The sequence below is a fragment of the Mytilus trossulus genome, chromosome 6 (assembly GCF_036588685.1).
Source record: "Mytilus trossulus isolate FHL-02 chromosome 6, PNRI_Mtr1.1.1.hap1, whole genome shotgun sequence".
Classification (NCBI taxonomy): Eukaryota; Metazoa; Mollusca; class Bivalvia; order Mytilida; family Mytilidae; genus Mytilus; species Mytilus trossulus.
Genome location: NC_086378.1, coordinates 10,508,894 through 10,534,546, shown reverse-complemented (window position 1 = coordinate 10,534,546; position 25,653 = coordinate 10,508,894). Strand labels below are relative to the sequence as shown.

Sequence of the window (25,653 nt, the reverse complement as noted above, 5' to 3'; positions counted from 1 at the left end):
TCATTTTACACCTTTCATTTTTGTGGCCCTATAAAGCTTGCTGTTCGGTGTGAGACAAGGCTCAGTGTTGAAGACCATACTTTGACCTATAATCATTACTTTTTATACATTGAGATTTGGAAGGGTTTTTTTCTTACTGCTGATCATCAAAGGCAGAACTGTTATTCATATTTAATAAATTTTGCAATTTACTAAAAACAAAGTCCTCTGCTGTTTTCATATTCCAAATGTCCACTAAGTGTAAAGAGAGGTAACTCATAAATGAAAAGTATGATTTTTACATCCTTAATCTTAAGGCTGATGGATAATTGTCTCTTTGGCAAGCATACCACATCTTATTATTATATTCTATACAAATTTTGTGATACAGGTACAGATATGTGAAATCTATTAATTTTTGTTTTGTCATACTTATTTTATTAACAGAATATGAAATCATAATTCTGTATGATTTGCATATCTACAAATACTTGCATGTGATTGGACATTTTTTCCTGGGTTTATTTATTAATAGACCATGTTACCAAAACTACATTTTTTTTACTTATGTAAACACTGTCAATTTCACTGTGATATATTCATGCACAATATACAAGTATGGAATTCTGGGGTTCTAAAAAGTTTAAATGGAAATAGCAAAAACAATTAATGTTTTGGTTGAAAATTATATGGACTAAAATATTTTGTTCAATAGGTTATTAATGTGTAAACAGCAGTTGACTGACAAAGCTAACATACACCTGACCCATAATACAAGCCTCTGGCCTTTGTTACTCTTGTCCATTTTGGTTCATTTATGTTTCAGAGCAAAGTGTGGTGTCCATTTTAGCTGAACTAGTACACATTTTTGTTTGAGTGGCCAGCTGAAGCCTGCCTACAGATGAGGGATTTTCTTGCTGTGTTGAAGACCCATTGGTGGCCTTGGGCTGTTTTCTGCTCTATGATTATGTTATAACATTCACTATTTCCAAGCTCAATTTTATTTTATGCAAGTCCTTTAACATTTTATTTTGTTTATGATGTATTTTGGCCAGTTAACACAATCTGTAGAAAAATGTGTCAAATTCTATTATATCCTATCCACTACTTCAACCTACTGTGGATTCATTTATTTTCGTGGGTACTTAGTTTCACAGATTAAGGAAAACTTACATGTTTGTTGGTACCCGGTATCTAAAACTGATGCGGGACATATTTTGAACAAATGCACCCATGAAGTCCACAAAAATTAATGAATCCACAGTAACTGATACCCATAATGTTTAATCATAAATGTGAAGTCAAAATGAAAGATTTATATTTAATGATTTTTTTTCTTCATTTTTTTTTTACATATGAAAATTTACAATATATAAGAGTAATTGTTGAGATTTTTCTCCTCAGTTCATTAAAACCTCGATCTGAACAAGTCTTGCATTAGTATCTCCTGGTAGTCTGTATGGAAGCATTCCTGCGAACATGATCAGGGCTTTAGCTTGACCTCTTATATAATTCAAATACTGAAATAAACAAAAAAATAATGTGACGATTGATCATGTTTAGCATATCATTTAATTCAGCAACACATTTTTATAAAAAAGAAAAAAGAATGATTGATTTATGATCATTATTCATAATCAGTCTGTTTGTACTTTTCTGAAAGAAAACAAACTAGTACCTAAAACTACAGAGTTCAGGCAATGAATTTCTGGTGATGTTAAAATTCATATAAACAGAAAAATATAACTTATACTGAGTTTGGCTCAAAGGATATGTAAGGAGTTTTACGAAAATTTAAATTAAAACCTACAATCAAACCTGGTACAAAGGTCAACTTTGTTAAGCAAAAACCTACAGTCAAACCTGGTACAAAGGTCAACTTTGTTAAGCAAAAACCAGTCTACTCTGAACTGTATTACAACTTTATAACACCAGACTAAATCAAATATTTTTTGCATAAAAAAATGCCTGTACCAAGCCAGGAATATGACAGTTGTTATCCATTTGTTTGATGTGTTTGATCTTTTGATATTGCCATTTGATAAAGGACTTTCCGATTTGAATTTTCCTCAGATTTCAGTATTTCTGTGAATTTACTTTTTGCAGTCAATATCGGATGGTTAACCAATTTTGGTTAAAAATATTTACTTCAGAAAATTAAAAGCATCTGAAGGTATAGAATTTAAACGTTATGTATGTAGTATTCTATTTTAATTCTGATAAAAGATATATAATTTCAGAATATTTTTTTCTTCTTCACCTACTAAACTATTGCAAAAATAAATCCTAAGAGATGATAAAAATTTCCTTATCTGCAGCCAGCTGCTTCAGTAGTGTGTGATAATTTAAGATTACATATCCAAAGATTTTTTTGTATTGCTTTTTTCATGTTCAATGTATGCACTAAAAACAACTTGTAAATTATAGGTGTAAATTGGTGCTAATTAAAGATGTTTTGACAGCATGAACAATAGAACAATATTTATGTATTACACTTACCTCCTTAAAGCAATGTCATTTAAACAAAAAACATTTGAAAAGACATTTCATTCAATATTCCGAATTGACATTTCAAAAAAACAATAGCAAAAGCAATAAAACTTGTGCATGTGGTGTAACAAACTGCTATTGCTTTACAAAACTGTTATTCACCTTTAATATCATATCTCTAATACAACTTTATAGGACAAATCATATCATTCATTTTCAGATACATGATTCTTCTTATGTCAATCAAAGTCAAAGGAATTTTTGTATTTATCTTAATTCAAAATGTCTGAAATTGTCTTTTTCTATTAATTAACCTTTGAAATTTAGGTGACAATGTTTAAGATTTGCTATGATTCAAAACTAAGTAGCTTAAGATAAAATACATGTGCCTTTAAAGTTATAAACTTTATTACAAAATCATCTTATCATGAAAACATAAAGAAGTTATTATTCCCTAGAAAGTATGAGCTTATAAAAGCTGAAATCTATTAACTAGCCAGATTAGAAATGTAGCCGTAAAAATATTAATATGGATGATTTGGCCTTGTTTTCTGTAGTGAAAAGTATTTAAATGTATGATTTGGCGTTGTTTTCTTTCAGTTTCTATGTATGATTTGGCGTTGTTTTCTGTCAGTTTCATTCGAATGGAAGTAACAATATTTTATTTTAAGCTCTGACAGCATCAATTGGTGATTTGATGGTCGCAAATACCTGTTTACTAGCACCCCTTACACCAAGCCTGTACACTTAATTTGCGACCATACAAAACACCTATTGATGCCGTCAAAGCTTATAATACCATACAGTTATCTCCTAAACTACATCTCTCTTAAAGTCAAATTCATTAACAAAATGTTTACCTATGAATGGTTCTATCAATAGATGTATGTATATTTAGTGGCCTGTAATTGCTTACATCCGCTTCATTTAAACTTTAGTGGATAGTTTTCTCATTGATAATTATTCTACATCTCCATATTTGCATAAAATCACATAAATTATCATACATAAGCAAAGAAAAGATCAAGGTCAGGTGACCACTTCAGATCGACTTTATTCATGATACCACCAAATAATAATATCACATCAGATTTCATGTAAAAAAAAAAACAATTTATATTTTGAAAAATAGATTCCCTTAAATTTGTCAGCTATAGGTGATAAACCCTTCTTTTCACCGCAGAATTTATTTTCTGAGTCTATTCATATATTTGGTGTTTCAAAGCACCATCCTTTTATGCCCCAGCCACATTAAGTGACAACTTTGTCTGTCTGTATACATGTACATCTCAATATTGGTTTCTGTTCTTTAACTTGAGATTGCTTCAAACGAATGTTATGAAACTTATACACAATGCTTATAACCCCAAAACTAAGATCAAGTACAAATTTGGATGGCGTCACTTATACCCTTCTTGAATTAAGTCAATGTTACAATGTTATATGCAAGCAGAGGTGTTCCAATGAATATTTTGGAAACTTAACATGACTTAGTTACAAAAGGGGTTATAATTCTATCGGCTTACTTTCAGTGACATTTTTTTTAAATGCAATGAAATATTGTATGAAATTTTCTCAGTAAAACAGCACAGGATATAAATTTACTCAGTAAAACAGCACAGGATATGAATTTACTGAGTAAAACAGCACAGGATATAAATTTACTGAGTAAGACAGCACAGGATATGAATATACTCATGTCATTTGTCTTTCTTTTATTTAAAATGAAGATAAACTCAATTTTTTGAAAAATGCATTTTTGACTTACTATAGTATTACCCCTATTTATTCTGTACATCAAACTTGAACTATTGACTAAATATACTTCATTCCCCTTACATTGGTTTTACGCAACTTATGTCACGTTTTAAAGTCACATATCACATGATATTTGTTGTCAATGACTGAGGTAATTTCTACTTATTTCCAAGTACGGAAATAGAATGTCTGCCATTCAATTAGACTGAACATAATTACAAGTGAGATTTTAGCAGACATGTATAAAAACTTGTTAATTAGCAACTAAAATAGTGTTTCTTTTGTTACAATCTTTAACCTAGCTTTTGTCTAACAATCATTTCAGGGACAAAACCCTGTTGATTGTATGACTTTTGATAGTACACTTTTTGCACGTTTATCAAGGAGTTTTTCCCAATGAAGTAATCTAGCAAAACCTTCTTTTGCCACTTTGAAAGTGCTACATATTTTACATAAATTATCATGTTTTGTTGGGAAAATATACAAAATGAGCTTGATTCTTAATTAAATGCAAAGAAAATGCTTCCAATAGGCAGCTTGATACAACTGCAAAGGACGAACAATGAACAGTTGGGAAAAGTATGGACACAACATTCAAGCTTAATTCAATTCTTAATTTGGATGGGGATTTATAATATGTTTCCGACTCAGAATGAGTGAGGTCTAGGAACTTAAAACTTTCAAATAGGACATTAACCTATCAAAAAACTCTCAATATAGACTAGTGTTATTGAAAGCTATTTATTTTGAAACTGAGCAGCAAAGTTCCTTAACACAGTTCATCAGTAAGGATTTGAATGCCTTTAATATTATGTGTAGGATATTTTTTTACAGAAGGCCTAACTAAGGCTGCAAAACTTCTGAAAAGAGGGAAGGTAAAACATATTACATGTAGGAAACTTTAGACCTCTTACAGTCAGGCAAGATCATTCAGGCACTTAGAGAAAAGATATGGCACTCAGAAACACAGCTTAAAGAGAAGCTATTAGGACCCGTGGATGCCCTACAGAAGACCACCAGATTTGTTGAGGAGAATGGTATTCAAGTCTCAAGGCCAACTATAAGGAGAAGAAAATAGTACATGTATAAAAATAAGTTTAATAAATGAATCCTAATAACTTACAGTTTCCTTTCCACCATCTTCACTGCGCCCAGTCCAACCAGAATATGGACTCTGTGATGTTGTTGTTCTGTTAAAATATCAATCCATTAAACAATTAACTTTAATATATACCTGTCTGTTTATATAACAAAATTCAATATATGATGTGAATTTACTTATTTCAAAGAATATTTATTTTCTAAGATACCTTGTTTTATGGTTTGCCAAACTCTACAGATTTTTTTTAATTTGTTTAATAGTGAACTTTGTGGTTAACCCATACCCATGAAAACTAGTAAAAGAATAATGGTAATGAAATCACATAAGGAATTGCAGCTTTCAGACAAAATAACAAACTGAATTCTCATGTGTTGCACTGTGTACCGGTGTGTCAAATTTTTTTTTGATAATTTTACCCTAAATGAAATTTAGTTTATATTATCATCATCTTGGTTATTTTATAACTTGATTTCTTTTGTTGAAGGTAAAATGTTAACTTCTAGATGTCATGTTTTTGTCAGTCTGACATGAGATTTGTGTCTCATAGATGTCATGTTTTTTTTGTCAGTCTGACATGAGATTTGTGTCTCATAGATGTCATGTTTTTTTGTCAGTCTGACATGAGATTTGTCTCATAGATGTCATGTTTTTTTGTCAATCTGACATGAGATTTGTGTCTCATAGATGTCATGTTTTTTTGTCAGTCTGACATGAGATTTGTCTCATAGATGTGATGTTTTTTTGTCAGTCTGACATGAGATTTGTGTCTCATATATGTCATGTTTTTTTTGTCAGTCTGACATGAGATTTGTGTCTCATAGATGTCATGTTTTTTTTGTCAGTCTGACATGAGATTTGTGTCTCATAGATGTCATGTTTTTTTGTCAGTCTGACATGAGATTTGTGTCTCATAGATATATAATTCATAACACCTTTAATTCCTATTTACCATAAACTGTTTTGATAAAGAGGTTTGTTTAAAGTTATAAACTAAAACTTACTTGGCATTTTTATACTGACTGTGTAGAATGTTCATTGTGGCTAATAAAATATCTGGTAAACACCTTCTCACCTACAAAAATGACAAAACAAATAATTTAATCAAAAGTCCATAAAATAAAAATCATATTTTTTCAAGGGAAATAACTCTATAAAGGTAAATTCTATCATTGTAAAAATCAGTCTCCCTATCCCAATGTATTAAAATTCCAATCTAAGGTTTCAATATTCAAAGAAAAACAAAAGTTTTCATCTTCAAACCATCAATTTTCCAATTTCAATGTTCCATGAGCCACAGATTTGAAATTATAAGCTGTAAAAAAGATAAGTGACTCAACTAGTATCTTATTGCTTCAGTTCTGTCCAAAAAAAATAAAACTTATATTCAAAGTAAAAATATCAATAAAACTGATTTTCCTGACAACTGTAAAACAGATTCATTGCTGAAACCATTACTTGACTCAATTTCAATAGTAGTTCAGAGTCATACTATTTTGGACAAAGTAAACTTTACTCATCAATTTCAGGCAGTAGCAAAATAAAATGATTGGACAACTGACATGCGTATGAGGAAAAAACATTTGAAATTATCTGATTTCATTCTAACAAAAATTCATGAAAAACACAAACCAAGAATTCAGACTTTTGCAAAATCGCAAAAATCAAATATCACAAAAATTGGTCAATAGAAAAATAACACCTAAATAGTTAATCTACCTCTTAAAACAGGTACTCAATACCTTGTCTCTTTTAAATCAAATTTGTGTATCAAATAATCAAAATTGAAGGGAATGTAAAATAATCATAAAATAGCATAGTTTAGGACATGCCTTCATGATGATATCAAGATTTAAAATATCAGCTTATAAAGCATGTATGTTTACCTCATCATTATAATGTCTGAAGGCCATCACTTTGGTTTCTACAGCATTTTCTGCCAAGGGAAGTAACTGCAACTGTTTAATCACCTAGAAATAAAAGTTTAAATACAAATATGATGTACACATGACCTACAAAATATTATCATATGTGTAAAAGACTGTGAATAGCAAAAAGATTATGATGCCAAAGCATTCAAGTTTTAATTCAATCTTTGAAGATTACCAATTTTTATATTAACTATGAATTAAACTCCTCCAAGTTACTATGAATCTGCAAAAATAAGAAGACTTTTAAAGATTGACATTAACAGGTCATAAACTTCTAATAAATGAAATGCTTACAATTTGTTGGCTACATTGAATATGATTTCTTTAACAAACTTAAAACACAAAAGCAAACTCAATTGTATATTAAAACACAAGAAATTTCAATTTTAAGCTCCTTTTTTCTTTGATTAAATTTTTCAAAATACAAAAAAAAAATAAAAAATAATGACTTACCGTAAGAGCTTCATCCATGTTGCCATCATGGAAACAATCAAAGAAGGTCAAAAGGTCAAGTAACAAGAAGAAAGTACTAGCATTGGATAAGTTCCCTTCAGCTCCTTGTGCTCTGTACCTAGGTAACAAAATAGTCATATTTAAAATGGCAGTAAGAACAATTAAAAAATATATCATTTAGTTGTATTAAGGTAGAGACTGGGCATCTAACTAAGCCTTTAGGAGAATTTTAAGATGTGGCTTGATGCTTTATTATAATTTGGTATTTGTTAGACGGGGTAGACATTGCTTAATACTGTCTGCTTATTCTTCAAGATAAAGATTCACTTATTCACTTAATCAACCAGCAACGCTTTATTTTTTCACCGTGATGCTATAATTAGACACTGTACGTGTCTTGAAATATGAAATTTATATGTATGAGGCTTAGATACGTGAAAATGCGAGGTTCTACCGAGCATTTCCCCTGTTTCGTGCCTAATACAAATAAATTTCATATTTCAAGACACTATACGTATATTGTCTTTATACTGAAATCGAAAAAAAAAGAATTTAAAATGAAAAAAACATATTACAAAAATTGTTAAAAAAAAGTGTTTGGAATTTCCCTCTTGGGGTACCATTTTGGGGTATTTCCCTATAATCGTAGTCCAGGCAATAAGACATTGACATATTAAGGAATTGGAAAGGGAAAATGAACTTAATTAATAACATTTGATAATGATGGTATATAAATAACCAATTTGAAGACATAAAAGTTTGACCATTGTTACTTTACATTGTCATGGTCGTGACGTGACGTTGTTGATGAAATACAATAAGGAGGCGGGGCTTATAAGTTAGTTGGGGTCATTGACGTATAAAGCTAACATTTATCCGTATAGCTTTATCTGTATAGTAAAATAGCTGATTGCAGTATAATAATTCCTGCGACGCTATATTTATTTTGAAGATGCTATTTTACTTGTCCTCAATTTTGAACTTTCATCTATTATCGATTATGATCATAAAAATCATATTACCTTTAATTGTAATCCCTTTAAGTAGGACACTAAAAGCAATAAAGAGATTAAATAGCCAGGTGTTAATTGCCCTCAGGGTGATAACTGTTTGGATGCGAATATCCCAAGCTGACACTTGTGACATGAGTCATGACTAAGCATGCACGTGTCTGCAATCACCAATTTAGACATGGAAAAATGTAATCACAAAAACAATTCGAAATCCATGTTTTGTATAACGAAATTTCAAAAATTAAAACAATTTTTTTTTTAAAAGTCGTTTATTTGTGCAACTCTCCAAAATATACTTTCTTTCTCTTTCGGTAATACAAGAGCGAGAATTTCGGTTTTGAGCTAAAATAAGTTTTATACTTCTTTAAAAAGTAATCATAATTGGCTTAAGTTTATGTTTAATTCATTTAATGCATTAAATTCATTTAATGCATTAAAAGCATCTTATTCATTAACAATCTCTTGTCAAACAATGTTTATTCTCGGCATTATTATGATGTCAGAATGGGTGTGACTTTATCGTTAAGTAGATGGCACAGGATTGTAATGACAAATGATTTAATCTGCCGAGGGTAGAGATCAGCAGACTGGATTGTAACCCTTTGCTAGTGAAGATCCCACTTCTAGAGTTGGGGTTCAAAAAGAAAATACATACCTCTCTGCAATACCAAAGGCCAGACTTCTCAATCTATCTCTAGATGACTGTGTAGAACTAGCCTGTGATACAACTTGACTAAGTAACTTGTTCAATAACTCCAACACTTTGTCATGTTTCTGCAACATAGTAGTTAACATGTTCAATATTCAAACTTAATTATCAAGCATTTGATGCACTGTTCATATTAAACTTTCTGTCAATGAAAAGCAGAAAATATCAAAATAATTGACTGCACAGAAGTGATGATAATGAAAGTACAAATGTATCACTATAGCTACAGCAATCTACAGGTAGCTCATTTATCCCTAAGCAACCTTGGTTACAATCACCTTAGCAACTTCAAACAAAATTACCTTGGCAACTTTGGTTAAAATCACCCCAGCAACCTTTATAGCTGACTACCCTGGTCCTATAGTTGTTAATTTCTGTGTCATTTAGTCTCTTGTGGAGAGCTGTGTCATAGGCAATCATACCACATCTCTTTTTTATATTTAGTGAAAATCTCCTGAGAAAACTTGGACATTATTACTGTAACAACATACTGTACCTTGGTCATTATTACCTAGCAACAATTGTCATTGTTACCTTGGCAAACTTTAAAAGTATTATATCAGCAACCTTGGTCATTACTACTTTAATAACCTAGGCCAGTATTACCTCAGCAACATATTTCATTATTACCTCAGCAACCTATTTTATTATTACCTTAGCAACCTATTTTATTATTACCTTAGCAACCTATTTTATTATTACCTTAGCAACCTATTTCATTATTACCTCAGCAACATATTTCATTATTACCTCAGCAACCTATTTTATTATTACCTTAGCAACCTATTTCATTATTACCTCAGCAACCTATTTCATTATTACCTTAGCAAGGTCGTATAATCTGACTGCATCTTCAAACAATCCTTTGGCTTCAGTATCCTTGGCAACTAAATCTATGATTTTATGTGTATCTCCATGGAATTTATCTATTGCACCAGGCTGTAAATAAAAGTAAGTATCAATGAATGGTTTTCCAAAGAGATAAAACCAGAATGTGTCCATAGTACACAGAAACATAGCTGCGGAACCGTAGTTCTTAGGTCCTTATGCTATTTTTTGACTATTTGTGGTCTATAGTCCGCAAATAGTTAAAAAATAGTATAAGGACCTAAGAGCTATGGTTCCGCAGCTAACAGGAACACTACTTACACTATCATTTTCTATGTTCAGTGAACCATGAAATAGGGATCAAAACTAATTTGGCATTACAATTAGATAGATATCATATGGAACATGTGTACTAAGTTTCCAGTTGATTTGACTTCAACTTCATCAAAAACTACATTGACCCAAACTTTAACCTGAGGAGGGCACTATCATTTTCTATATTCAGTGGCACATGAAATGGGGGTCAAAGTTCTAATTTGGCTGTACAATTAGAAAGATTAAATCATAGGGAAAATGTGTACTAGGTTTCAATTTGATTTGACTTCAACTTCATCAAAATCTACCTTGACCAAACACTTTAACCTGAATCGAGACAAACAGACAGAGGGACAGAAAACAAACGAACAAACAAAGGAATAGAGCACAGACCAATAAACATAATGTCCCTATGTGGGGCATAAAAAGTGGTAAAATTACTGTTCATAGGAGAAATATATATTTCATAAATTGAACATTAACTCTAGAATATATGAAGCAAACTTCACAAAAGAAAAAATGTGGTAATATTAATGTTCAAAGGAGAGATAAATATTTCCTAATATTATATACAAATATGTACAAAAGCTACTCTTTGTCTTAACTTAAAAAAAAGATTTTAACTTGGGCCTAAATTAAAATATTTTTTGTTTCCCCAATCCCGACCCTGCCAAGCCAGGTGTGGATAGGTAGGTAGGGAAATAATTTTATTTTTCCAAAAAGCTTGAATATTATCGGACGATCCGGCAAGCCTGAAAATCCAAAATGAATAAAATAATATTTCACTTAGTTATGACAATAAAATTTTAAGAGTAGCACCAATTTCGAAGGGTCGGTCGGGATTGGGGAAACAAACAATATTTTATTTAAGGCCTTGTATAACCTAAAAGGATGTAATACAAAATTAAATTTTAATCTCTTTTGGCATAGATCCTTAAAAAGTTAAAAATGGTAATTATTTTTATTTTTTATCATAGACAAAATAAAAATTGTGGTAAAATTAATGTTGAAAGAGACATATATTTCCTTAATTGAGAATTATCTCTCAAATATCTAAAGAAAACTTAACTTAAAAGTATTGCTTGCTAATAATTATATACAAATATGTAAGAAAGCTACTCTTGGAGATATTCAAGGAATAAGACATAAATCAAGGCAGATTTTAACTTGTATAACATATAAGATTGGTGTCTCAATGTGAATACTAATAAGACAAAGGTGCTGATTTTCAACAAGGCAGGCAGACATGTAAAACAGATATTCACATTTCAGAATATAAATCTGGAATGTGTTTCAAAATACAAATACCTAGGTTTATATTTAAGCTCATCTGGTTCATTCAGTTATGCTCAAAATGAACTATACAAAAAATCCCTGAAAGCTCATTTCAAATTAAGGAAAGATCTTTTATCACTTAATCCTGATGTAAAAACAAGTATTCATGTTTTTGACCACACTGTAAAACCTATTTTATTATATGGTAGCGAAATATGGGGGATGTTTAATTCTCTTTCCTCTAAATGTAAGAAGGAAGATATATCTTTTGAAAAATTATATTCAGGTTTACCCTGTGAGAAACTTCATATAAAATTTTGTAAATTTATACTTGGGGTACACAAGAAAACAACAAATGCTGCAGTGTTATCTGAACTTGGAAGATTTCCAATATATTTTAATATTATAAAAGGAATGTTATTGTACTGGTATAGATTAGAGAATTTAGGTGATAATTTTCCTCTATTAAAAGAGGCATATACACAATCAAAGACACTACATCACATGAATATAACATCATGGTATGGTTCAATAAATGTTGTTTTTAAAATACTTGGTATTGACTATACAAATGCCATAAATGCTCCATTTTGTGAATCCTTATACAAATTTAAGAAATATATACAAACCAAGCTATCAATATTGTTTATTAGCTGTTGGAAAAAACAAATAGATAAATTTTCAGACAGTAAACTGAAAACCTACCTTTTATATAAAACAAATTTTGGTTTTGAAAAATATCTAACATTGATCAAGAATTTTGAACTTAGAAGAAGTTTTACTAAATTACGTGTATCTTCTCATAGATTACAAATAGAATTAGGTAGATATCAGGGTATTCCCCGAATTAACAGAATATGTAATAAATGTTCTTCCAATACTGTCGAAGATGAGGCTCATTTTCTATTTGATTGTAACAAATTTGAGGATGATAGAAATTGTATGTTAGCTAGTATTGCACAATATAATTCTTATTTTAATCATATGAACAGTCAAAGCAAAATTATCTGGTTATTTAGTGTAGAAAATGTTGAGTTACTTAAAATAATATGTAATTTTATATACAAACATCTTCCTTAGTGAAGATTAGTTAAAGGAGATCTATGTGTGTATATACATTTGATTGGACATAGAAAATTATATTCATCTGAATATCACAAACATACTAGCCGATTAAAAAAAAAATAAAATTGTTAAGATATATTATTTATTCAAATGTTCTCTTATATCCTTGAGGCATCGTCCCCTGGTATCAACTGCATTCAAGTTACCTATGATGCTTCCTTGTTTGCTTTTGATACAGGTAGGAAAGAGACATTTACACACATTTTACATGCCTATGGCCCATAAGGTATCGCCCCCTGGTGTCAGCTGCCTTTAGGAAACCATAATGCTTTCCTATTTGCTGCTGACACAGGATGAGTCATGGACATGTTTAATTTCTACTTTCTTTTTGGCTAATTATTATATATTTAATTGATCCAACTTTTTGTGTACTATACATATGTGGATATCTATTTTTCTTTTTTTCTTTTTGAGCTACTTGTTTGTTATCTATATCAACCACACTTGCAATAAAATGCATTAGTATTAAAAAAAAAACATACTATAGATTCTTTATCTACGTATTCTTTAAGAACTTAAATAGTTCTCGTTTAACTTTTTTTTTTTTTTTTTTATCTCATTGTTGTATTGTATTATGAAAAAAATTATTGATGTTGTAATGTTTATGCCCTTTGGGGCCCATAATTGGAAAATAAAATATCTTATCTTATCTTATCTTATCTTATAAGGATGTATAGCAAAAATAAAAGTTTTAATCTCTTTTGGCATAGATCCTTAAAAAGTTAAAAATGGTAATTACTAAGTTTTTTATTAAAAGACAATGACCTACATAGAGAAATAGGATTAAAAAAAACCTATATAATTAAACATCACTGGTAATATACAATTGATGCAAGGTGGAAATTATATTCTGGTAAGAAATCATAATTTATTTAACAGATGAAAACCAATATGAAAGACAGAAAGTAAATGAGCATATACAAAATCTTATAAATCAGTCATTTATCTTATGATGTACAGTAAAAATTATGTTGTTGGTTCTTTTTAATTAAAAGCAGAATTACATATTCTCTCAACTTTAGACATACCCCCGGTATTCAAATTCTAATTTCTTAATACATTTTTCTGACTTGACCTGGTTTTAGTTTATACAAAAATTAAGATTTATTTTTCTAAAAGGTTTAAGACATGACCATGAGGTGTAAGGCCATTTTACAAAGATTTCTGGCAAACAATATTTTCAGAAATGACAACACGCTTGACCTATGGCTGCTTAATTACACAATCTTGAACTCATGTAGAAAGTCGTCTCCTTATTTTTTATATTCAACAATTGCTAACACAGAAATAACACATCTATGTCACATCTACAATACACCTAATCGCTATTTATTCCATTCCGGATAAGTTCTAAAATTACACAACTTTTTCATCCAGTTAGAAGCTATCTGGGTCCCTGTTTAAACAATTCACCATGCATGATACTTTTTAAAGAGACCTGTTTAAACTACCATAAATACTTCAAACAAAATATTTTTTTACTTTAATTTTAATTTCGAAAAAAGTGGATCATACTATATCAAAGTTTCTTGATGATCACTTTCTAAAGTTTTTTCTCCCTCAGTTCACTACTGATGACCTCCATTTTTCAGCCAAGGACCCAAACAGGAAGTTGTATAAATGACTGTTTTTCCGGGAATGGACTAAATAGCGATAAGGTGTATAGCAAATGTTCAGTTGCGGATCCAGGGGGGATTTGTGTACAAGTTCAATGAAAATGGACGTCAAACATATAAATGAAATAAAATTATTATTGTTATTTATACTTTTCAGGCAATATACAGATTAAAGTCAAAATGAACAAAGGAAAAGTTCATATGATAAAAAGCAATGGGACCATGAACAATTCTTATGTTAACCAGAAAGCTAAAGCCCAGGGTAGTCTTACTACTGCTTTACTTCTCTCCAATGTAAGCCTGGTAAAAACATTACTGCAAAAGAAGGAATGCAAGCTCCAAACTGTTTGTATTGCTGGAGTGATACTCCTTTGTTTGTCGATCGTGTTACAGATTGTTGTAGGAGTCATGCTTGTTATCTTGTCTAGACGAGAACAGTACATGGTCAAACAGATGGAAGAGGAAGATAGAGAAAAGGAGGCTTACATATCTAAACATATTAAGGAGGAAACAATGGCAGATTCTTCTTATCAAATTGATTCAGATGATGATAAAGCTTCATTTGGAATAGATCCCATTAAAAAAGAGGAGAGAAAAAGAAAGAAGAGGTTAATGTACAGATTGAACACTTGTGTGCTTGTATTAACATTTCTAGTTGCCATTATCAATATTATCATCAATGGATTGAATTTTAATCAATGATCAAGTCTTGCACACTCCTATTTAACTACACTAAGAGTGAATGCATTGGTTAACTGACCCTCTCATACTTAATGTATACTTTTGGCAACCTCAAGCAATGTAGCAGAAATTATCTGTAAGGGTACCTAAATTTCTACCACTGACTCATCCTAATAAAAATTTAAAATACTTGTAAGCACTGATTAGTCTGAGGGGTAAAGATAGCTTGCAATTCTGAAACATTGACTTGTATTTAGCTAGGGCAAATTATAAATATGAATTTGAGTTATCTTTCTTTGTCCATAATTGTACATTTGTACTTTTATATTTAAGTGCATTATTAAGGTAGTGATAAACCCTAGAAGATATATATATATATATATATTTATATCATGCATAAACCATGAGTGTTTTGATTGTAACATTTAAGCAGGTTTCTAGGACCAAGTGATACATAAATAGTAGAGTAAAGACCAAATTCATCCCTTATATTCTGGTGTAAATATGTGACAAACACACTGGATGGTTTTATAAAAATGTTCAGAGAATACATGTGAAGTAACAAAATTGTGGAATAAAAAAAAAGCATTTGGATAATAATGTTTTTATAACTAATAAAAGTACTAGCTCAACTGATTTTGAGGTTATTATATATTGTTTACATATTATATATTGTTTACATATTATATATTGTTTACATATTATATATTGTTTACATATTATATATTGTTTACATATTATATATTGTTTACATATTATATATTGTTTACATATTTTATATTGTTTACATATTATATATTGTTTACATATTATATATTGTTTACATATCATATATTGTTTACATATTATATATTGTTTACATATTATATATTGTTTACATATTTACAGACACCTGTAAGCCAATTGGCACAAAAATCAAAATAAACAAACAAGGAAACTTGTAGCTGTGTATATTTGTGTTTTATTCTTATACATAAAATGTAGGACGTAACCGGAGAATGTATCAAAGAGGCAACAACCCGACTGGAGAGAAAGGCAAGATTTTTCTATACAATTCGAATAGGGTACAATGAAGAAGTCCCCACAACCTGTAGATAGGTACCTTTTAAACAATTTCGTGAGTAATTCTGTTTTCAATTTGTAAAGCATCCTCAAAAAACAATTATTTAGAAATTACTTAAAGAATTCAAGGTTAAAGTTGAGATTTACCGCCACAGGAATCATCACCTTATATTGGATAAATATAGATTCCCTTCATCTTACTCAATTTATCCTTCTACTGACCTGTTGATTATTTTTATTCAATCAACGTGTGGTAAGTATTTTGATCTCAGTACTTCATTAGTCAAACATTTTATTATGACATTAAATTTTCAACCTTTCCTCTGAAATTCCTTTTGTGAAGCCATGAAAAAAGGGAACCTTGCCTGGTGATGTCACATAGAAAGAGCACATCGTTTTACAGGTTTATCAAAAAGCATGATCAAGATTGTCTAAAAATCATTAGAGAAACTGATTCCACCACTAAATCATGTGCAATGCGATTTAAAATTTAGCCAGCTCAAGTGGATAAAAATTATATCACACTCCATGCAATGGTAGAATCTATATTTCTACCACTGCATCAAGTGTGATATAATATTCAGCCAATTGAGACAGCTAAATTTACATTTTGGTCTTGGGTATAAATATCTTAAAAAGTTAATTTCAATTTTCTAAAATTGCTGGGAATCAAAAGTACGAAATGACCAGCAGAACCTCACTATAGCTAATGTTTTGGTTTGATTGTGTAATGCGTTTCATTGATATCAACACATTATCTTTTATAAATTATCAAATCTTCAGACATACGTAAAATATCTAATCTTAGAATGTATGTACATGTATTACTGATTAAAATTTGAAAAAAGGCTGTACATTTTTTTATATATGGCTGTGTCCTATCCTCTTGGACAATGTCCTATACAGTGCCAGTTATGTGAAAGGGATCCTAAAGTTAAATGGAAATGTGTGGACTGTGACTTATTAATGTGCAGTAACTGTAAAACTAAAGTACATTCTAAATTCAAGACTGAAAAAGAACATAAAATTGTTGATCTAAAGGAAGTGGGCCAACAAGAAAAAGGAGAGGGCCAACGAGGCAAGGAGGTGGCCAAAGGCAAGGAAGTGTCAACCCTATCTGTTTTCCAACAATTCAAGATTTCTCCAACTTACATTAAAATAATAAACATTAAAGAATATCCAATCAATATGTTGGACATAAAGTTTTTGGCAGTATCCTTGAATAATATAGTATGGATTGGTAATGGAGATAAGGAAAGCTCCCACACCTTTGCATCATATAAAGCACTCCAGAGTGGAACACTGGTAGGAGACAAATTCAAGATCAGGAACAGTTTTAATTTGATAGTAAGTGATATAGCTGTTACTCCTTGTAATGACATTCTACTGGCTACATCTGAGTCGAGACTGAAGCAGGTCAAGGCGGGATCAATTTATGTGACAGACTCTGTATACTTTGAAGAATTATCTAGTCTCTGTAGTGTACATGTGACAAATGAAGGAAGAGTGTTAGTAGGGGGAATAACTCTTGTTGTTGTTATGGATACAAACGGCAACCATCTGAGAAGGTACGACAAGGATAAAAACAATGCATCTATATTTGATGGATTAATTTGTTCAATAACCAGTACGGTTAATGGGAATATTTTTGTGATACAAACATCGATTAAAAAGAGTGTGGTTGTCTTAGGGAAGGAAGACATCATCAATAACTATACAGGAGCACCCTCTATCAACAGGTATGGCGAGTTGTTTAGTCCTAAGTCAATAGTAGCCACACCATTAGACAATGTTATTGTGGCTGATGATATCAATCATACACTACATATACTGGACCACAGCGGTCAGCTACTGACCACCTACAATACTAAAGACATCAGGATACTATTTCCCACATCTCTAGCCATAACCATGGAAGGACCATTTACAGTATTATATTTAGGCTGTCACACAATCATAGGAACTTCTAACTTGGGAATGCTGTACAAAATTAATTATACAGGGTTTTAAATAAGATCAGATCCAAAAGGCTGAGTTAGACTGTACAATAATGTGGTGTTTAATCAGTTTTAACTGTGGGAAGTGTTACTATATTAACATGATGTGGTTTTTAAATCAGTTGTCACTCTGATACTTGTTACTATATCAACATCATTGGGTGTAAAATAAGTTGTCACTCTAGAAAGTGTTACTAAAGTAACATCATGGGGTGTTGAATCACTTCTATTAAAAAAAAGAAAAAAAAAAGTGAATATATGAACAAATTGTGATTGTACATTTGATAAACGTAACAATATCATATCAATCTGATCTTGATGCAATTAATTTGATGCATATAAATGTACCCCTGGTAATACATGACATATGTATACTTAATAAGTAGCTGTTGGAAAAAGAATAATGAGGTTATAATTTGGTCAGCCAATAGAAAACTGAAACACTTCATACAGTCACATGACTTATTACATCAAATAATATGGTTTTACACTCTTCCTGGTCAAACTTCAGTTTGTTCAACAACGCATTATAATTCTGATTAGTCAAACTTAATTGATATGATATCTAATTTATCTACAATTTAGTTTTAAGTCCTCTTGAGATAAATGAACATAAACTAACTTGGGTTTGTCAATGTTTGGAAGTACAAGAAACTTTGGTTATAATATTGAGTTTCAATTCAGATGTTTTGATTGGTAGATTCCAATAGGTTTCTACAGTAATCAGAGTTCTCAAAATCCTTTTGGTTCCTGGTGGTCCATGAAGAAAATCTGCTGGCTCTTACTATTATTTCTATCAAATAATACCAAAAATGAAAATTGTGTGTTTAATGCAAAATTTTGAGATCAAAAGATTAAAAACCTTCATACCCTATTCCTACTGTTTGAGAACACAAATAACTAGTTTATCAACAAGTTTGTTTCATTAAAAATGTGACCAAAACATTTATTGACAGCTAATATGATGATAAGTGTAAAATTGTGTTTGTTGATAACATTTAACCTGGGATAATGTGTTAATAAAAACATGAACAGAAAACTCAGAGAGGATCAGATTTTTTTTTTATAAGAGTTGAGACCTTAATCCACTGTTAACCAGCCACATGCTTCTACACATTGTGTCCATAATACACGGATGCCCCACTTGTACTATCATTTTCTATTTCTGTGGTCTGTAAAGTTGAGGTCAAAGCTCTAATTTGGAATTAAAATTAGAAAGATCATATCATGGAGAACATGTGTGCTAAGTTTCAAGTTGATTGGACTTCAACTTCATAAATAATTACCGTGACCTAATTTTCTTTACCTGAAGTGGGACAGATGGATGAACGGACGAAAAGACGAACAGACGCAAAGACTGAAACACATAATAAGTTGGGCCTAAAAAGCTTAGATGTGATCACTGTAAACCAAGAACATCAAATGTAGTCAATGTAGAAAGTGGTCAATTCCTACCATCTCAATATTGACCACACTGGTAAATAACCTGATATTGTAGCAGACTGACTGCATATTTACATATTAGAAGACCAATGTAAACAATACAATTAAGTCCATGCATTTTTAATTGTTTATTTTGGATTATTTGTAATTTGGATATACATGTATGTTATTACATTGGTTGCAATGAATTACATTGATTTCCCAGTTAAATAAAAACCGATAATTTTACATGTGAAATAAACGTGGTTATTTCACTCTTTGACTTAATACAACAATAGGCGTTGTCAAGACATCGATAATGGCGAATCAAAACAATTGTGAATGCGTAGATATAGTTCCTTACATGTTTTACATTAATTTCTTAAAAAAAAAGCCATTTTCCAATGTGATAAAAAGAATAACTAATTAAAATTTCAAATAAAGAAAAATATTCAACTCGTGACTGAACAACACTGATAATTAAATCATGCGCTGCGCACATTCGTGAATTAATGTGTTGTTTGGTCACTCGTTGAATATTTTTCTCTATTTGAATTCTTCAATAAGTTATTCTATAATTATTCATAAAAATGGGAATTTGAGTAAAATCAATGAAAATTTCAGATTAACTCCCTATAGCAAAGCATTCTTTCAATTCTTGTTTTTTAATATTTACCCTTTTTGTTCCATCCCGTTCTATTTTTCCTAACAGCATCTCAAACTGAAAATAAAAGTTACATCTGTAAGTACAAGTTATGTTCAAATGGTTATATAATTATTGATGGATAACAGCATTGCTTATTTAAAGTCACTGGACTACATACAGGCAGGCCCAAAATAGTTGAGAAAACTGCGATGTACTGATAGTAATGCAATTTTATAGAAAACATCATTGTCTATCACACTTAACATTGAAATTTGCTAGTTAATTCAAATTCACTGAGCCATGACCTAGAAAAAGTCTTCAAACTAATAGTAATGAAACTTTGTAAAAAAAATCATTGGTCTATCACAAGTTGATCCTATAACTAATTTAAGCAGAGAACTTTTAAAAATACTGACACCACTGCTGGACAAACAACACCTAAGTCTTGCCTTCGTAACTTTCCTTGCATGAGAGACATAACATTTAATAAATTCAATATAAGTTACAAGATTATTTCAAAAACTTGGAAATAGTTATGCAATTTTACAGAAAAATCATTTGACTATCATTTTAACAGTAGTTCCTAGCAAACTGACTCAAGCAGAAAATAAAATTTGATACAGAGACAGGAAAAAAAACCACTATGCCTTCCAGGACTATCTTTACAGGTAAAACAAAAACTATCAACAAGTTCAAAGTAAGTTACAAGATTATATCCAACATCATCATTGCAAAAGAAATGAAATCTAAATTCTGAATATTGCTGTCATGTTTGAGTGTGTGACAAAAGCTCATTAACAATATCCATTTCATTTTAATTGATGGTTTGTTTACATCAAGTCAGGCAATTCCATCAGTATAAAAATGTCACAGCACAGAAACTATAAGTTTGTTTCCAAGTCACAATAGAGTTGAAACTGACTAACTACTACACTTCCATATTAATACTACTGTTATTTGCAGAAATGGTTTTGGGAACATGTGAGTCTAACAGAAAATTAGGTATATACTATTAAAATGATTTTAAGTTTACAAGATAACAAAACATACAGATTTATTTAAGGAACTTGTACTTTGAGCAAACACTCAATTGAATGATACTATTTTTCTGTCTTTTTCAGCTGTGAAGATAACATTTTAATATGTTTTCCTATTCTATCAATAGGAACTAATATTTTTTAGTGAGTTCTCTATCAGAAACAAGAGAAAACATTTAGCTTACATCAGGGTTTCCCCATGGTCAATTATTTTTTTCGCCACCTCTTTCGCCACAACAATATATTTTTCGCCACTTTATTATATTTTTCGCCAAGTAACACAAATATATTTTTCTTTTAAATTTTCCTTGTTTTCCAGCCCCCCCCCCCCCTTAAATAAGAAGTGGTTTTTACAACAAAACGAAGCATCTTATCACTTGGAATTGATCCCTCGTGTAAGGTGTAGAGAGGAAGCGTAAAAATTTTGCTACAAACATGTGCGTCACAAAGTGGTTAATAAATCCCTTTTGTGACATATGACAGAAGCCATTTAATCATATCATTTTTTTGTATCATACAATCAACACCTTTATTAATTAGTCCTTTCATGTCGATAGCTATGAATGCAATCAGCTGATGATTGATTTTCTGTCAAAATCTTAATGAGTTCAAGGTGAATTCCGAGAATTTTCTGATCAGTAAAGTCAGAGAAACCCGAAAAAAAGTAAATAAACAAGATGGCTGAAAATAAATCGTTATATATATTTCTTTCGCCAAATTCTTTCGCCAATGACGAATTTTAATCGCCACAATTATTATTTTTTTGCAAATTGCGAAAATGGCAACCGCCAGCGGAAACCCTGGCTTACATCATAGTTATGTTGATTTATTAAGGTACAAAAAGAATTTGAGAAAAAAACTTTCAAAAAGATATTTTTTACAATGGAACATTTTATTTCAGATTGTTCACTTCTTGGTGATCTGCTAGAAATGGCAATGACACAAAAAAATCCAGGTAATTTTCATAACTAATTTCTTTTATAAAACAAATGAGCTATTATATGTGCAGTTTAAATGCTGCAAATGCATAAACTTTGGCATTTTATAGTCATTGTTCGAATAAAGCCTTGATTGTAATGTTAAATTTTTTTTCTAAGAGTTTTCTCAGTACACAAGTGAAGGTATACAGATTGGCATAAAATTGAAGCCTTTCAAATCAAATAAATAAGACTAAAATTTTTGTAAAAAAAAATTCATTTGTTATGTAGTTTTCAAAGATGTAGTATAAAATAAACAACTATACATTTTAGAGTTAAAAAATTGAACAAAAAGACTAATATAACATTATTTGTTTTAATGTTTTATAATTTAAGCAATTTTGATGTTTTTTTTCTAAGTGCCATACATAATAGTCATTTTAAGGTTTGCTTGTATCTATTTTAGATAAAGTCTGTCAGTGTGGGAGAAGAAACAAAATCCCAGCCTTTTCAGCTATGCTGACTTATTCACTAACCCCTGGAAATGGTAATAAAATTGAGAAAGGAAATGGTGAATATGTCAAAGCGACAACCACCCGACCATAGAGCAAACAACAGCCGAAGGCAACCAATGGGTCTTCAATGTAGCAAGAATTCCCGCACCCGTATGTGTCCTTCAGCTGGCCCCTAAAATATGCATAATAGTACAGTGATAATGGACGTCATACTAAACTCTGAATTATACACAAGAAACTAAAATTTAAAATCATACAAGACTAACAAAGGCCAGCAGCTCCTGACTTGGGACAGGCGCAAAATTGCGGCGGGGTTAAACATGTTTATGAGATCTCAACCCTCCCCCTATACCTCTAGCCAATGTAGAAAAGTAAAAGTAAAACAATACGCATATTAAAATTCAGTTCAAGAGAAGTCCGAGTCCTATGTCAAAAGATGTAACAAAAGCTATCAAGTTTGACAAAGTTGTCACCAATATACTCAATGGCTACAATCCAACTACTGGTATTTTCACTGCACCGTTTACTGAAGTTTTATCATTTTTCTTATATAGTCATGACTGAGATTTGGAAATACCTGGAGTCGAGTTCACAAAAAACTTTCGACTAAGATTTGTTTTAAATCATGAACAAAGCAGTATACTTACGATCAATCTTAGTCGTAATTTTTTTTGTGAAATCGACTCCTGGTTGTCTACCTTACTTTGAATAATACCAGGCAACATAGTACATGGCTGCTAGGTCCTAAACATGAGACTGGAACAACTAGTATTATATCAAATCTGAAGAAAGGAGACCAAGTAGCAGTTAAGTCAGTGGATGATATTTTTACTATTTTCAGTAATGGTAACATGTATAGCTCATTTTCTGGCTATCTAATATCACAACAAAAGAAATCAAATTCTTTGTTTGTTGTATTAAACTTAAAATGTAGATTGAATGACAGTTGAAAGTGTTGGATCCAACCATTTTCAAAAAGGGGTGGTCCCAACACAGGATAAAGGTGTAAGTGGATTATGCGCATTCATGAATTTATGTGTTGTTGGGTCACTTGTTGAATATTTTTCTCTTTTTTAATTCTTCCATTAGTTATTCTAATTCATTTTTTTCTTTCTAACATTCTTCTATCTATTTTATATTTGGTATATAGACTGACCTCTCTGGTATCCAATACAAGTTCGCTGACACATGACATGAAGAAATTCTCTCCCTGTGCCGTCTTTAGGTCCCTACAAAAAATCATAAAGGCAATAAAGCAAACAGCACATCAAATAGAATTGTATAATAAACTTGTTTTTAATTCATATCAAATGTAAACTTATCTTAACCAATTTTCCAAGTCATTATTTCATTTTACATTAAATGAATGAAATTCTTATTCAATCTATTTACTAAATTTGATATACTGTAAACCAATTTATTTTCGTGATTTTCATGAGTAAAAAAAAAGTGAATTTAAATCGTCCCGAAATATGTATAACTTGTATCTTTCCTTAAATAACTACCTAAAGTAAATCAGAAAATTGTAAAATGAAATCACCACATTGTGTACTACAAAGGGCTAAACACGAAATAAAGTATCCACTAATGTAAGTTGGTTTAGAGTTATAACAAATGTTCCAAAAGGATTTTTTTTAGAGCCCTATCCATGCAGAAGCGGCATGTAACATGTTACCTGAGGAAGTAGAAATACTGTAAAGCTTCTCTAGCGTCTGTTGATTCAAACTTTCTGGTATATAATGTTATTAATCTGGCAAAATTCAATCTCCTCATACAACCATCATCTGAGGAATCTGTTGTTACTGTGCAAAATAAATGTCATTGTCAATTTTCAACAGCAATTTTTTTTTAGAGATAACAAAATTCAAGATTCTTTATCTAAAATGCATGCACTATTGTGGATTCATTCCAAGGATACCAATTTTCGTGTGTTTCATTGGTACAGATGAACTATGAATTTAAATGTTCAAAGAATAACAATATTTCTTCGTGCAGAGATTGGCAAAACAACAAAATCAATATCAATTAAAAAATTTTCCCTCACTCCATGCACATTGATATCCCCCCTCCCCCCCAAAAAAAAACAACTAAAAAAAATAAATGGATTCACAATTTGTAATTAGTGATACTGTCATTTAAGCAAGTTTGAGTTACTTCCCTTGTTGAACTTCAAATTTTAACAATTTCTGAAGGAAGAATGAGTTACCTCCCATGTGGAATCAGTATATACAGTTAAGAAAGTTTTTAAACACAATCAATGTAATTTTAAGCCATTATAATTGTAGGTATTTTTAGATCTAATAAGCAAGTGTTTCAAGATGTATTCACAAAAGGATAGAATAAAGCATATTTGTACTGTGAATAATTTGTAAAGTGTTTAAAATAGTGGCAATCATCAACTGGTTGATTACTAATTTAGATATATGATATACTATGGATTCATTTCTTTTCATGGATACCATTTTTGTGGATTAAGGAAAACTTGAAGTTTCATGGATATTTGATTTCCAGGTTTAGCTCAATCTGTATACAATAAAATTGAGAATGGAAATGGGAAATGTATCAAAGAGACAATAACCCGACCATAGAAAAAACAACAGCAGAAGGTCACCAACAGGTCTTCAATGTAACGAGAAATTCCGAACCCCGAGGCGTGCTTCAGCTAACCCCTAAACTAATATATACAAGCTTTTTTGAAAATGTAAAGTTCTTTGAACATTTATAACTTTGTAGTTTACCTATACCTACGAAATTATATTAAATCCAGTATATTGCAGCATGTGTA

At 30.7% G+C, this 25,653-nt stretch overlaps 1 protein-coding gene, 1 long non-coding RNA gene and 1 pseudogene across 2 annotated transcripts in view; 2 read left to right on the top strand and 1 right to left on the bottom strand.

The window, feature by feature from the left end:
* Window positions 1–290: 290 nt before the first annotated feature.
* Window positions 291–1,357, top strand: LOC134720768 (uncharacterized). Its single transcript, XR_010107791.1, has 2 exons — window positions 291–370; window positions 806–1,357. It is a non-coding gene; the product is annotated as an uncharacterized LOC134720768 (long non-coding RNA).
* The window catches only part of LOC134720766 (nuclear pore complex protein Nup93-like), a 39,929-nt gene continuing 15,562 nt past the window's right edge, over window positions 1,287–25,653 (bottom strand). Inside the window, exons 15-24 of the mRNA XM_063583251.1 lie at window positions 24,544–24,670; window positions 24,025–24,097; window positions 20,430–20,474; window positions 10,255–10,371; window positions 9,379–9,497; window positions 7,711–7,828; window positions 7,213–7,296; window positions 6,331–6,401; window positions 5,351–5,417; window positions 1,287–1,499 (exon numbers count right to left, since the gene is read on the bottom strand). Of these exons, the coding sequence (XP_063439321.1) occupies window positions 1,380–1,499; window positions 5,351–5,417; window positions 6,331–6,401; window positions 7,213–7,296; window positions 7,711–7,828; window positions 9,379–9,497; window positions 10,255–10,371; window positions 20,430–20,474; window positions 24,025–24,097; window positions 24,544–24,670 (941 nt within the window). The 3' untranslated portion in view covers window positions 1,287–1,379. The remainder of the gene's footprint in view (window positions 1,500–5,350; window positions 5,418–6,330; window positions 6,402–7,212; window positions 7,297–7,710; window positions 7,829–9,378; window positions 9,498–10,254; window positions 10,372–20,429; window positions 20,475–24,024; window positions 24,098–24,543; window positions 24,671–25,653) is intronic.
* On the top strand, window positions 21,043–23,818 carry LOC134722227 (complement C1q-like protein 3; annotated as a pseudogene).